This window comes from Dama dama, chromosome 8 (genome assembly GCF_033118175.1).
Source record: "Dama dama isolate Ldn47 chromosome 8, ASM3311817v1, whole genome shotgun sequence".
NCBI classification, from domain to species: domain Eukaryota; kingdom Metazoa; phylum Chordata; class Mammalia; order Artiodactyla; family Cervidae; genus Dama; species Dama dama.
In genome coordinates, this window is record NC_083688.1 from 11,229,570 (window position 1) to 11,244,579 (window position 15,010).

Sequence of the window (15,010 nt, forward strand, 5' to 3'; positions counted from 1 at the left end):
AGGGAAGCTGTCCTGACCCCTGGCTTTTGTAGGTGCTGCCAAAGGAACGCTCTGCTTTCCTTCACTCTCCTCCATGTGTGACCAGATCTTCCTCAGTGTGATCTTGGGATTGATGTCTCTCTCCTCCACTGGGCTGTAAGGAGGCAGGGGCCACATCTAGCTTTATGCACTGGCGGCCCCTCATTTGGGCTTCCCTGGTGGCTCAGATGGTAAAGAATCTGCCTGCAGCGCAGGAGACCCAGGTTCGATCCCTGGTCTGGAAGATCCCTTGGAGGGAATAGCAATTCACTCCAGTATTCTTGCCTGGAGAATTCACCGCAATAGTATCCAGCTCTTATATTCCGCACCCAAAAAAGATCTGTTGAGGAAATGAATGGGCTGCAAAAAAAAAAAAAAAAAAAAAAAAGGATAATAATGGTTATTTATGAAGCGGTTACTGTGTACCCGGCACTGAGCTAAATTCTTTAACCGCATCATGTTAATCTCCCCAACAACCCTCTGAAGGAGGTGGTGTGATTATTCTCACTTTACAGAAAAGGAAAATGAAGTCGAGGGATGTTAAGTGACTTGCTCAAGGTCACTCTGCTTGTTAGTGCAGGGGTGAGGGGCGGGAATCATATACAGGTCCTTTCCACCCGCAAAGCAGCGAAAGATGCGGAGGTGAGTCCCGGCTGCGGTGCGGGCTCACTCGAGCCGGCGGAGCATCCCTAGGGAGCGAGTGGGCAGTTTCCCCCGGCTCCACTCCGAGCCGGTGGTGCAGCGCCCGCCCCCGGTCGCGGGCGCAGACTGGCGGCCGCCTCCGGGCCACGTGGTGCGCACGGCGGGCGCGTCCGAGGAGCCCGCAGCGGCTCCGGGCTCAGAGCTCTCCCGGCTTGGAGAGCGGGCGGGAGCCGGGGGCCGGGCTGGTGCGGGCGGCGAGGAGGCTGAGGAGGCGCGGAGGTAGCAGGGAGGCCGGGGCTTAGCGCCCGGCGACGTCGGGGCCGCGGCCTCGTACCGGCCGCAGCCGCTTCCCTTGGCGCGTTGCTGGCACAGGGTCTCTGCGCCCAGGGCGCACGGCGGGCAGGGACGCAGCCCGGCCGCCTGGCCGCCATGGAGCCGGCCCCCTCCCGCGACCCCGAGCTGCAGCCCCAGCTCCTCGCCAACGCGTCGGACGCGTTCCCCAGCGCCTTCCCCAACGCGGGTGCCAACGCGTCGGGGCCACCAGGAGCACGGAGCGCCTCTTCCCTTGCCCTGGCTATCGCCATCACCGCGCTCTACTCGGCGGTGTGCGCCGTGGGGCTCCTTGGCAACGTGCTCGTCATGTTCGGGATCGTCCGGTGAGTCCACTGCGGGTTGGAGCGCCCGACAGGGCCCCGGGGATGAGGGTGGGGACCGCGACCTGGGACCCTTACTTCGGACTCCGCACACCCGGGGCCTCCGGGCTTCCTGCAGGGGGCGCCCGGGGGCCCAGCGGAAAGAGCACTTCCATGGCAAGGGGGACCCTGGTGTGTGTGTGTGTGTGTGTGTGTGTGTGTGTGTGTGTGTGCGCGCGCGCGCGCTCGTTTAACTAACATTGGATCATCTGTTGGCCTCCCCCTATTTCTGTGTCAGACTATGTGGGACAGTTTGGTGACAGTTGTGTGTCTGTCACAGTTTGTGAGTGCGTGATTCTGTGTTTGTGACAGTACCGATGCGTGTTTGGACCTCCACAAACCTGATGGTGGTGGGCGGAGATGCCCGAGGTGCGCTGGGCCTCGGCGAGACAGCGGTGTGTGGGCTGAATATGCAGCTGGGGGCACAGGAGCGCTTGTGTATCTGCATCACGCTGACGGGCGCTTACCCAGTCACATTTGGGGACCATCTGTTGGGGTTCCAGTGTTGGTGTATGTGCTGGTCTCACACTGTCAGTTGGTGATTCTCTCTGTAGGAGCGAGTGACAACGTGACTGTTGTTTCTTGTCAGACCCTGAAGCCCCCATAGGAGGAGAGCATCCAGAGTGGCTCTGGACACTTGTGTGTGCATCTGCTGACGGGTCACCATGGTTCCTGGGTACAGTGGGCCAGCCAGTTGCTCTCTGCTTCCTTCCCTGGGGCCATCTGGTTCTGAGCTCTGGACGTGATTCAGAGAGGCTGTGGATCCTCCTCACAAATGTCCCCTCTCTCACCTTCTCATCTTCTCCAACAGTTTTTTTTTTTTTTTTTTTTGGCAAAAGCAAAAGCGATATGGTTGGGCTGGAGTGGAGTTTGTACTTTCATCTCAGGAAGTAAAGTTCTCTTCTATTGTGTCTCTGTTCAGTGCAGGGACCTTCTCAGAGAGTCTAAAGCATCATGAGCTTGCCCAGAAGCAGTCTTCCTGACCCAGCCCTGCCATTGCAGACACGGGCAAAAGGGATTGAAAGGAAACTCCCATCCTGGTTAATTGGAAATGGATCATCTGTGCTGGCTGACCAAGGGACAACCCTAAACCTCTCTGGGCCCTGGTGCCACCAGACAGAGTAAAAGACAGGGGGCAGATTGTGGATTCAGAGGCTGGAAATGCGAACTGAACTGTGGTCTTGGCCCAATTGCTGATGCCTGTCACACTGGGGGCCCTTTCCTCCCACCCACTGTCTGCCCCACTTGCCTCAATTTCCCCATCTGGGGGTAGAGACCCTGTCTCTGCAGCTGGGAATGTGAGTTCCCGAGTGGGAGGCCTCTGTCGGACAGAGCACAGTACGCCGGAGTGTTGTGTGGTGTGGGGGTGTTGTGGGAGCTTTGGCTTGGATGACTCTGGGGAAGATTTGCTCCCCCAGGAGGAGCGGAGGGCACAAGAATTTCCTGTGCCCTCAGTGACTCATCCCCAGCTCTAGTGAGAAAATTCCCCCAAGCACAGGCAGGAACAGTCTTTGCTTTGTCAGTGGTTCTCCCCACTTTACCTTGGGAAGTAGTCCTGCAGACTCAAGTCAACCTGAGCGTTAATTCTACCCATGAACTGGCTCTGCCACTGGGGTAAACCACTTAGCCTCTTTGAGCCTCAGTATCTTCATCTATAGAAAGGGGAATTAATAGAGTTGTCTTTGACAGGGTTTTTGTGAGGTGGCACTCAGAGAGCACTATAAATGCAGCTGGCATGGTGTCTGGACCCAATAAGTGTGAGGAGGAGGAGTAAGATTCCTCAGAAGGAGAGTGAGGGGGCGCTTTTCCTAAGGTGGGCCTGGGAGTAGCTCTGATTCCAGGAGTCTCAGGTTCCTGCACGCGCGGCCTCTCGGGGGTTGGGGGGTAGGTCTCAGCACTCTGATCCGGGGAAAGCGGAGCATCAGTGTGTTTACTTCAATCTCCAGTCTCTTTCCTGGGGCCTCTGGCTGGTCGGCTGATGAGCGAAATCCCCTCGCTGAGCCAGGGGAGGGCCTCTCACTTCTGAGGGTCCACTGAGGGCAGGCTCTGGGCTCCCTGTGCTAGGGTGCTGCCCATCAACCTTGCCCAAAATCACCCTGTGTCAAGTGCATCTTGCAAGCAGCATAGCAGACCCCTTAGGTCCCTGTGTTGCACAGACATTTCCCGGGGCAGCCATCTATGTGATCACTGGGCCTGACTGATTGAATCTTCGCCTGCAGCCCGGTGGGCGAGGCATTAGCATCCCCATCATTGTCACCTCCAGTCTACAAGTGAAGAAGCTGCAGTTCAGAGGGCGGCAAGGTGGCTTGTTCCCCCAGTCCAGAACTTTTTCCAGAGCTGCCTGGGGTAGGGGACAAAGAATTGCATAGAAGGAGGGGGCGGAATCCTATCCCTCCTCTTGTCCTGGGATTCTCAGAGAATGGTGGAGACAAAAGCACGATGACTCTACATGTTATATAGCAAGTGTGCTTTAGGCTGCCATCCTTGGGGAGGGGAATGACAGGCCCTGGCACTGAGTCATCCCCCACTGAAAGGGAGGCTAGGGACAGGGCAGCTGTCTGGGGCTCGGCTTCTGCTGGCAAAGTCCCAAGAGCAGTGTGTGGACAGCGGGGAGCCAGGATGAAGAAAACCTCCAAAGTATCCGTGGTTCTCTGACCGTGCAGAGCTTAGCCCACCAGTGAGTGAGTCAGTTGATTGACTGGATGAATGAGTGATTGAATGGATGAATTCTGCCTGTCAGTCCTGAGCTCAACCTACTTGGAGAGCAGGGGAGGGTTTGCAAAAATGATCCAGCGGGCTGTTGGGACAAAGAAGGAGGAAGGTGAGTGGCAGAGCTGGGGCTCTGAAGCCAGACATATCAATGTGTAAATCCGAAGTTCAAAGTCAGTTACTTGCTGTGTATTCGGACTAGTGATTTCACCTTTCCAAAGCTCATTTCTTCACATATAAAGTGAAAGTAACAGCAGTGTATCTGGGGTGGTGGTGAGGATTAAAGGAGACATGTTGTGTCTGAGCCCTTTAAGCCCTTTGAGAACAGGGAGGGTTTCTATGTGAAGGAATGAAAAGAATTAACTCATTCAATGAAAATCCATGCTAGATGCTGAGATGTGATGGTGGGGAAGAAAACCCACCATCCCTGCCCTCGTGGAGCTTAGGTCTGGGAGAAATAGACATTCATCCACTAGTCATCCAACAGATAGAAGTTTGCAGCTGTGCTGAGGGCCATGAGGAGTGAGCTGTGGGACCCAGGATCGGGGTGGAGGGTGGGGGGGTCTCACCTGGTCTGGAAACTCCAGGAAGGCCTCTGAGGAGCTGAAGGGTAGGGAGAGGATAACTAAGTAAAAAGGTGAGGAACAAGGCTGACATACATGAGTGGCTGAAAAAAAAAAAAGAAAGAATACAGGAATCTCAGAATCCCAGAGCACAGAGCACTCCCTGTTCCTCCATCCCAACTTCCAAGGACATGATTGGGAAGCCTGTTCATCCTTCTGGATACATGAGAGGAGCCTCTGGGAATTGCACTCTTAGCCAACAGCCTGTGGTTCTTGAGGCTTCCATGAAGTGTGAGCAGAGTTTGGGGATGTGTGGTCCCCAGGCACATGCTCCCTCTCTCCCCTTGCAGGGTGAGTTCAGCCAGTGTGGGGACTTGGGGAGTCTTTACAGCAGATGCCTGACAACCCCTCCTTCTGGGTGGAGTCATGCCCTGAGCACGGCTGGTATCTCAGAGTTCCCATCCCAGCTCTCTAGGCGGAGTGGAGTGAAGGGCTTAAGGATCCCCGCATCTCGATGACTCCATCTTCAGAAGTCATCAGTGATGATGCCATCTTCCCTGGACGTGGCCCAGAAACTTCCTGGTTTGCCTGCCCCGAATCCAGGGAGGAGAACGGAGTCAATGCTTCTCCAGTGTGACCTCTTGTCCGCCTGCCTGTCCCCTGTCTCTACCTTGCCCTGACCCTGGTTTAGGCATGTTTACACCTTGCTGTGTCTCTTGCCACCCCCCACCAGGCCTCCCGGTCTCTTCATGACTCTGCCCCTTGAGCTCTTCCTGGGCTGGTGTCTCTTCTGACTCTCCTCCTTGTATCAAATGCCAGCTCTGCCACCTGCCCAGATCTTTAGCAGGTTGGATGGCCACTCTGCCCCCTGGTTTCTTCATTTATAAAATGTGGATCGTAGCACCTGCGTAAGAGGCACCTTCGTCCTAAAGATGACAAGGTGATGTTGGAAGAGCATTGTGTTTTACCCCCCATCCTAGGGAGCTGCAGGACGGAGCAAGCAGGCAGGGGAGGTTGGGCCTGGCAGCCTGGTGTGGGGCAGGGTCACGACGGGTGAATGAGGCATTCTGGTTGTCCCGTCTGTCTACTGCCCAGGTGCCAGGGGTGGGAGCCTGAGTTCCTGTCTTGCTCTCGGAGACCCGGCATGAACCTCTTGCCTTCTGGTCTCCTTCCCCTCTCTTGCCTGGATTGAGGTCTTGCAGACCCCGGGGCCCCTGGGCCAGGAGAGGTCCCAGTGAGGTGAGACAGTGCAGTGGAGAAGGTCACACCAGGAGGTCAGGTGGTGCTGGCCTACCATCCCTGCTCTACCATGTCCAGTGGTGTGGCTTTGGGCAAACGGCTTAACTCCCCTGAGCCCGCTTTCTGCGTTTGCAAAATTGTGGTGATCATGCTAGGCTCTTGGGAGGACTACTTGAGATCATGCGTGTAAAGGTCATAGCACAGCGCTGGGCAGAGAGTAGGCCTCAGCACGTGCCAGATGCTGAGATTAACTGGCACCCAGGGTCTGCTCTGGGCAGGCAGGCTGCTCCTGCTCAGGCTCTGGCCATGAGATTGTCTACACTTTCCACCTTGGGTCCTTTCCTGCTTCCTGCATCATCTGCACATTCATTCATTCAACAAGCATTTGCTGATACTGACCCTGCCAGGCCTGCCCAGCTGCAGCCCCCACGGCCCAGACGCTCAGCTGAAGCTGCATCGTGGGCCCTGGCTTCTGACACAGGCGTGTCCCCTGGTCCCCCTAGTAAGTTACAGCTCCAGGGACAGTTGCAAATTTTCAGAGCTGATGGAGTCTGGAGGCACCCAGCCAGGGCAGGTGGTGACGGTGCTGTGTCGTGACGCAGGCAGGAGTGGTGGTTGGCTCCACAGAGAGGTGAGGATGGAGCATTCCAGGCAGGGGGAACAGCTCGAGCAAAGAAATATTCAGGAGGTGATCGGAAGGCAGCACTGCAGAGGGCGGGGAAGTTCACCGTGGCTGCACGAGGAGTGCTGGGGGCGGGGCTGGCTGCCAGGGGCCACAGCAGGAAAGGTCTTGCAGGGGGGTGTCTGCCTCACCTTGGTTGTCAGGAGCGCCTGCCGAGTGCTGAGCTGCGGCCAGCCCCTGGGGCTGGTGATGAACCACTGACCACAGTCTCTGCCTTCCAAAATTCCTGGGGGAGGGGGCTACACATATTAGAGGAACTCAATGAGCCAGCCCCCGGGAATTGGAGGGAGTCATTCTGATGAGGGCTTCGCTGGTGGCTCAGATGGTAAAGAATCCACCTGCAATGCTGGAGCTGTTAAGTTGCTCATTCATGTCTGACTGTTTGGACTGCAGCAGGCCAGGCTTCCCTGTCCTTCACCAACTCCCGGGGTTTGCTCAAACTCATGTCCATTGAGTTGGTGATGCCATTCAACCATCTCATCCTCTGTCACCCCCTTCTCTTTCTGCCTTCAATTTTTCTCAGCATTAGAGTCTTTTCCAATGAGTTGGCTCTTTGCATCAGGTGGCCAAAGAATTGGAGCTTTAGCTTCAGCATCAGTCCTTCCAATGCATCTTCAGGGTTGATTGCCTTTAAGCTTGACTGGTTTGATCTCCTTGCCATCCAAGGGACTGTCAAGGGTCTTCTCCAGTACCACAGTTAGAGCATCAATTCTTCAGCACTCAGTTTTCTTTTTGCTCCAACTCTCACATCCGTACATGACTACTGGAAAGACCATAGTTTTGACTATATGGACCTTTGTTGTCAAAGTGATGTGTCTGCTTTTTAATACACTGTCTAGGTTTGCCATAGCTTTCCTTTCAAGAAGCAAATGTCTTCTACTTTCAAGGCTGCAGTCACCATCCACAATGATTTTGGAGCCCCATTTCTTCCCCTCATCTATTTGCCATGAAGTGATGGTACTAGAAGCCATGATCTCAGTTTTTAGAATGTTGAGTTTTAAGCCAGCTTTTTCGTTCTCCTCTTTTACCTTTCTGAGGTCAATCCCTAGGTCAGAAAGACAGCCTGGAGTAGGAAATGGCAGTGCATTCTGGTTTTCTTGCCTGGAGAATTCCATGGACAGAGAAATCTGGCAGGCTGCAGTCCAGGGGGGTCACAAAGAGTTGTACACGACTGAGCGACTAACACTTACTACTATTCTGGTGGGGAGAGGGGAGGGAGGACTTAAGAGAAGCCTGGATTCAGGTCCAGCATGGCTGTATGAGGGGCTGGAGGCTGTGCTGAGGCTCGAGTTGTGAGGCTGGACAGGTTCCTGGGCCCACGGTAAGGCAGTCATGCTGGGAAATGAGGGAACTTGGAGTCACAGGCCATGGGGAAGAGGACTTTGGAGCAGTCTGTGCAGAATGGAGTTCAAGAGGATGAATTTGGTTGTAGGGGTCATGGGGCAGATTGGAAGGGGTTGGATCAGGGCAATGGAGAGCTGGATGACCTCGGGCAGGCCCCGGAAATCCTAGCCTTGGTTGTGCCTTTCAAACTGCGGTGCTGTGGGACCTGCAGAAAGCAGGAGGCTGGGCCGGATGAGCCCTGGTGAGGCTGAGCAGGGAGGACAGCTGCAGTCCTGGCCCATGTCTCTGTGCCTCTTGGCCCTGCCCCGGGGCCTGGCTTCCCAGCCTCTTGGGTTTACTTTCCGGGGAGTGTGTGACTCATAGGCACACCAGGGAAAAGCCAGAGGAGTCACTCCCACGTTCCTGCCACATGCCAGAGGCTCCTCTGAGCCATGACGGGCCTGCAAGGGAGCAAGAGATGAGGACCAGAAAGCTCAGATGGAGCAGGTGCCTCTCACAGCCAGAAAGGGGCAAACCCAGGTCTTCTTGGCCCCCAAACCCCTCCAGACCCACTCTACCACTGCTGTCCATGAGACACGTGGGCAGTGGAGGTGAAGGTTGGGGCTGTCTAGTTAGAGGAGGGAGGACCAGGGCTGGAGAGGAAGGCAGATTGCTGTCTGCAAACCTCTCAGGCCTCTGCATGGGGTAATAGCACTTGAGAGCCTGGATGTCAGAGCCAGACTGACCTAGGATCGCATTTACTAAGAGAGGGAGCTTGGGAGATACATGCATGTCCTTTCTTGGCCTCAGTTTTCTCATCTGTAAAATGGGAGTAGAAATAGACCCCATGAGACCCCCACCCTCACAGGGTGCTTATGAGAAGCTCATGAGGCTGGACGTGAAGGAATTCAGTACAGAGCCAGGAACTTGGTAAGTACACTATACACATTTCCCATGATTTTGTCTATTTAGAAGAAGAGTGAGACTTGCTTCTCATTCATTTGAGCGACATTTCTTGAGCCCCAGAGGAACTAGAATTTTGGGGTGGATACTACAGGGAAACTATCAGCTCAACACTAAACATTTTCTTTTACAATAAACACAGTAACACATGTTGCTATAAGTAACACTAGTTATTTCAGAAACTACTGAGGTGATTAAGCAGAGACAAATGTTACCCATGATCCTACCATAAAGAGAAATGCTTTGTCATTTTGATATATTTGCTTCCCATCTCTTTCTGTGTCTCTCACTGTGTGTGTGTGTTTTAATGACATTGGTGTCATACTGTATTGAAATAATGATCACATCATATATAATATTTTGCTAGCTGCCTTCTCACATCGTTCAGTTCAGTCACTCAATCATGTCCGACTCTTTGTGACCCTGGACTGCAGCACGCCGGACTTCCCTGTCCACCACCAACTCCCAGAGCTTGCTCAAACTCATGTCTATCACGTCAGTGAGGCCATCCAACCATTTCATCTTCTGTTGTCCCCTTCTCCTCCCGCTTCAGTCTTTCCCAGCGTCAGGGTCTTTTCCAATGAGTCAGTTCTTCACATTAGGTGGCCAAAGTATTGGAGTTTCAGCATCAGTCCTTGCAATGAATATTCAGGACTGATTTCCATTAGGATGGACTGGTTGGATCTCCTTTCAGTCCAAGGGACTCTCAAGAGTCTTCTCTAACACCACAGTTCAAAGCACCACTTCTTCAGCGCTCAGCTTTCTTTATAGTTGAACTGTCACATCTGTACATGACTACTGGAAAAACCATAGCTTTGACTGGAGAGACCTTTGCTGGCAAAGTAATATGTCTGCTTTTTAATATGCTGTCTAGTTTGGTCATAGCTTTTCTTCCAAGGAGGAAGCATCTTTTAATTTCATGGCTGCAGTCACCATCTGCAGTGATTTTGGAGCCCCAAAAAACAAAGTCTCGCTGTTTCCATTGTTTCCCCATCTATTTGCCATGAAGTGATGGGACCGGGTGCCATGATCTTAGTTTTCTGAATGTTGAGGTTTAAGCCAACTTTTTCACTGTCCTCTTTCACTTTCATTAAGAGGCCCTTTAGTTTTTCTTTACTTTCTGCCGTAAGGGTGGTGTCATCTGCATAGCTGAGGTTACTGATATTTTTACTGGCAATCTTGATTCCAGCTTGTGCTTCATCCAGCCCAGCGTTTCACATGATGTTCTCTGCGTATAAGTTAAATAAACAGGGTGACAATATACAGCCTTGACGTACTCCTTTCCCGATTTGGAACCAGTCTGTTGTTCCATGTCCAGTTCTAACTGTTGCTTCTTGACCTGCATACAGATTTCTCAGGAGGCAGGTCAGATGGTCTGGTGTTCCCATCTCTTGAAGAATTTTCCAGTTTGTTGTGATCCACAACTTGTTGGCCTTCCACCCTTGGGCTCACCTCACTGAGCCTGTTTTTTCCTCTGAGAAATGGGGATGGTAGAAAAACACCTGTATTGCAGGTAAACGTATATTGGGCAGCTCGTCCTAAGTACCAGGCAGGGTTCTAGGCACTCGGTATGCAACAGTGATCAAGACACAGTCCCTGTCCTCATGGAGCTGACATTCTAGTGGGGAAAAGTTAGATGATAAAGAAATAGATGTAAGGCCAATGATATAGGCAATGAAGTCAACTCAAGCAGACTCGGGGAGGGAGAATGGCGGGGCTGCTGGTAAAGATGGGGAGGATGGTGGTGGGCAGGGGGAGGAGACCATTGAGCAGAGGCCAGTTGCTGGGAGGAAGCGTTTTAGCAGAGACAACAGCGAGGGCAAACGTTAAGGGAGATGATGCATGGCCTTAGCACGGGGCCTGGCCCATATCAGGAAGTTGTTGGTGATAACGATGCCTTTTGGCTGGTTGCCTAGGACTTGGGAGCAGGGGTAGGGATTAAGCCAAGGGAAAGAAGCTGCTTCCCTCAGCCAGGCCAGATGCCTCTGCAGGACAGATGGAGGTAATCTGTTTCCCTTGGTTACAAAAACTCATCCTCCTGAAGTGCTGGGAAATGCCCCACATTTGGTGATTTTCCATTCCTCCTGGTGAGGAGGGCAGGAGCCCGCACGTGGTCAGAGGGCTGCCCTGTTGGGAGGGGCAGGTGGCCCCAAGACACTTCCTCCATGGGCTCTGGCCTGGTCATCCTGGATAAGAGAGAGGTCTATAGCAAAGCATGGCATATCAACTTGTTGGACTTAACACCAAAGATACCGCTGCTGAGGGCTGACACGGTGGGCACCTCTGTACCGAGTGCCTCACATACACGGTCTCATTTAATTCTCCCAACTCTTTGACATACTTGGTCCCTTGTTTCTGTCCATTTGACAGAGAAGGCCACTGAAGCTCAGAGGTGGTAACTTGCTTGCTGAGGGCAACAGTGGGAAAATGGCAAACTCAGCCTTTGAACCGAGGCTCTGAGATTCCTGAAGCTCACTCATGCAGTTTCCTGTCCATGAAGCTGTGCAAGAGGGTTCTGGCAAACTACTATGTGGAGGTTTGGCACTGGAGATTTAGGTAGAGGAAAGGTAAACAGAATTTCAGGCTCCTCTTCCCGTATCTGGGACTGGAGGAAGAATGCATCTCAGATTTCCCTTCTCCCCTTCCTGGAGGATGATGCCTGAACTTTAGAGGAAGGGGGCTGTGCAAGGGCAAGACATGATTTCATTAACGTCAGAGTCCTGGGACCTCGAAATCTAATTGGCTACCCGGAATATCATAACATGCACAGGAAGAGGGATAATCGAGGGGCAGAGCAGAAGCCAGGCTTAAATTAGCAATTTACCATCATGCAGGCTGCAGCGGTCCCATTACCAGCTGAGGGGCATGGAGTAGGACGGGGTGTCTGGGTTGTATTCTATTGATTTAGAACTCCCAGTGCAGCTGCAGAAATCAGCAGCTTTGTCTCTGGCCTGGGTGGGCGTGTGCAGCAAGAATTTTTCCTTCTGTAGCTTCCCAAGTCTTTCTTGATAAGTGGAAGAAACTCAAACTTCAGAGTCCTGGGAGGTCAGAAAGTCCCATTCAGGGGACTTCCCTGGTGGTCCAGTGGCTAAGACGCCATGCTCCCAATGCAGCGGGCCTAGGTAAGCCCCATTCAACAAACATAACACATGGAGAGGTGGAAATGTCCTCGCTGCCCTCCCCTGCAGAAGTAACCTTTTCACCAGGGCGTAGAATTTTGAATCATGGATGATGATTCTCTTTATTGCACATTTATTTTGTGCCAGGTGCTCTGCTTAGGGATGTGTATATATTATCCTGTTTAATCCTCACCCTGTTAGTGAGTACTGTTTACCCCTTTTTCTAGATGGGGAAACTCAAAGCTCAGAGAATGTTTGATGTAATAACATCCTCAAAGTTCTGGAGTCAGATTGAAGTCAGGTCATTTTGATTGCAGAGCCCACACTCTTTTTTTTAAATTGAAGATTAGTTGATTAAATATTAAAAAAACAATAAGAATAAAATAAAATACTGACTTGTTAATAAATAGAACAAAAGGGAAACTGCTGTGTGTCAGGCAGAAGGAGGTGTATATAATAAGGAATGCCCAGCATGGCCAAAGGCCTGGAGCAGGGAAGCCTGGGCTTTTCAGGACATGTGACTTTAGACCCTGGTTCTGTTCCCGCTGTGCTTCTTGACAAGCACCTCTTTGTGCTACAGGCTCCTTCTGGGAATGAAATGGAAATGTGTTGATACCCACTTCCCAGGGTGGGTGTGAGTCAGAGGAGACTGAGTGTGAAGTGCTCTGCCTTGTCCGTCTCCTCAAGGAGTGGCCCTGGGGTGTGAGGTCAGGGGGAGGGACAGATCAGGCAAACTAGGTAGCATTCATATAGGATCACTAAGGATAATAAGGTTGTGGGCATTTTTTACACTGAATTACGGGATGGGAACATTCACTTGGCAATGGTAACGACTCAAAATAATTAAGAATCCAACCAGTTACAACTGTGGCAAAAATGAGCCTGTGTTTTGGCCATATTACAAGGCGCCATGCTGGAGACCTTCCATGCCAAATCTCACTTAATCTTCATAGCACTTTTATGAGAGAGGAACCATTGAAAGTGCCTTTACAGATGATGAAGCTGAGACTCAGAGATGTAAGACTTCTGCCCGAGGACACCAAGGTTAGTAAGTGTTTGCCTGGCCAGGCCTGCTCTCTCTCCACTTGATCACTGCCCTTCATCACACTCGACCCCTTAAACAACCTAGCACGCTGGTGGTGGTCATTGTCCTTTTTTGGGGTGAGGAGATGGTGGCTTCCTGGCACCAGCCTTAGTCTAGAGCATGATTTTCAGGTCTGTGTCAGTCAGAATCCTACCAGAAAAAAAAAAAAAAGAGACCAGTGAGGTATATAGTTCAAGGAATTGGCTTATGCAACTTGGGGTCTGGCTAGGCAAGTCTGAAATTTGTTGGGCAGGTTGGCAGGCTGGCAACTGTCAGGCGAGAGCTGATGCTGTGGTCCACAGGCAGAATTTCTTCTTCCTCTGGGAAGCCTCAGTTTTGCTCTTCAGGCAAAACTCATTATCATGGATAATCTCCTTAAAGTCAACTGATTGTAGATGTTAATCATATCTACAAAATCCCTTCACAGCAACAACTTGCTTAGGGTTTGATTAAATTTGTTGTTTAGTTGCCAAGTAGTGTCCGACTCTTTGCGACCCCATGGACTGCAGCACGCCAGGCTTCCCTGTCCTTCACTATTTCCCAGAATTTGCTCACACTCCTGTCCATTGAGTTGGTAATGCCATTCAACCATCTCATCCTCTGTCACCCCCTACTCCTCCTGCCCTCAATCTTTTCCAGCATCAGGGTCTCTTTCAGTGAGTTGGCTCTTCGCATCAGGTGGTCAAAGAATTGGAGCTTCAGCTTCAGCATCCGTCCTTCCAATGAATCTTCAGGGTTGATTTCCTTTAGTATTGACTGGTTTGATCTTCTTACTGTCCAAGGGACTCTCAAGAGTCTTCTCCAACACCACAGTTCTAAAGAATCAGTTCTTCACTGCTCAGCCTGCTTTATGGTCCAACTCTCCCATCCATACATGACTACTGGAAAAAACATAGCTTTGACTCTATGGACCTTTGTCAGCAAAATGATGTCTCTGCCTAGATATGCTGTCTAGGTTTGTTATAGCTTTTCTTCCAAGTTGCAAGCATCTTTTAATTTCATGGCTACAGTCACCAATCAGCAGTGATTTTGGAGCCCAAGAAAATAAAATCTGTCACTGTTTCCATTTCTCCCCCATCTATTTGCCATTAAGTGATGGGCCAGAAGCCGTGATCTTAGTGTTTTGAATGTTGAGTTTTAAGCCAGCTTTTTCACTCTTCTCTTTCATCTTCATCAAAAGGCTCTTCAATTCCTCTTTGGTTTCTGCCATTAGGGTAGTATCATCTGCATATCTGAGGTTGTTGATATTTCTCCTGGCAATCTTGATTCCAGCTTGTGATTCACCCAACCCAGCATCTTGCATGATGTGCACGTAAGTTAAATAAGCAGGGTGGCAATATACAGCCTTGTTGTATTCCTTTTCCAATTTTGAACCAGTCTGTTTTTCCATGTCCAGTTCTAATCATTGCTTCTTGACCTGCATACAGGTTTCTCAGGAGGCAGGTAAAGTGGTCTGGTATTCCTCTCTCTTTAAGAATTTTCCAGTTTGTTGTGATCCACACAGTTAAAGTCTTTAGTGTAGTCAGTGAAGCACAAGTAGATGTTTTTCTGGAACTCACTGGCTTTTTCTATGATCCAACGGATGTTGGCAATTTGATCTCTGGTTCCTCTGCAATATTAAGTAACTGGGTACTGTAGCCTAGCCACATAGACACATAAAATTAATGACCATCACAGGGTCAGCCAGACCTGGGATTAAGTCCTGGTCATATAACCTACTGGCTCTATGATCTTGGGCAAGTTTCTCTGCCTCTCTGAGCCTCAGAGTCCCCTGGTCTGCTAAATGCAGTGATAATGCTCACCAGAGTCATTAGTCATGAGGATTAAGTGCAATGATGGAAATCAAGTACCTTCAACCAGTGTCTGGCATATAGGAAGAGGGGAGACACACATACACACATCAGTGATCTTGAAATGGGTATTTTCTGACTGTAGTGTAATCGCACCTTCCAGTGCTTGTCTTTTTACACCGGTGG

At 51.3% G+C, this 15,010-nt stretch overlaps 1 protein-coding gene across 1 annotated transcript in view; it reads left to right on the forward strand.

The window, feature by feature from the left end:
• The first annotated feature begins 1,089 nt into the window (after positions 1-1,089).
• Positions 1,090-15,010, forward strand: part of OPRD1 (opioid receptor delta 1) — a 37,629-nt gene continuing 23,708 nt past the window's right edge. The window contains exon 1 of the mRNA XM_061147859.1: positions 1,090-1,316. Within this exon, the coding sequence (XP_061003842.1) occupies positions 1,090-1,316 (227 nt within the window). The remainder of the gene's footprint in view (positions 1,317-15,010) is intronic.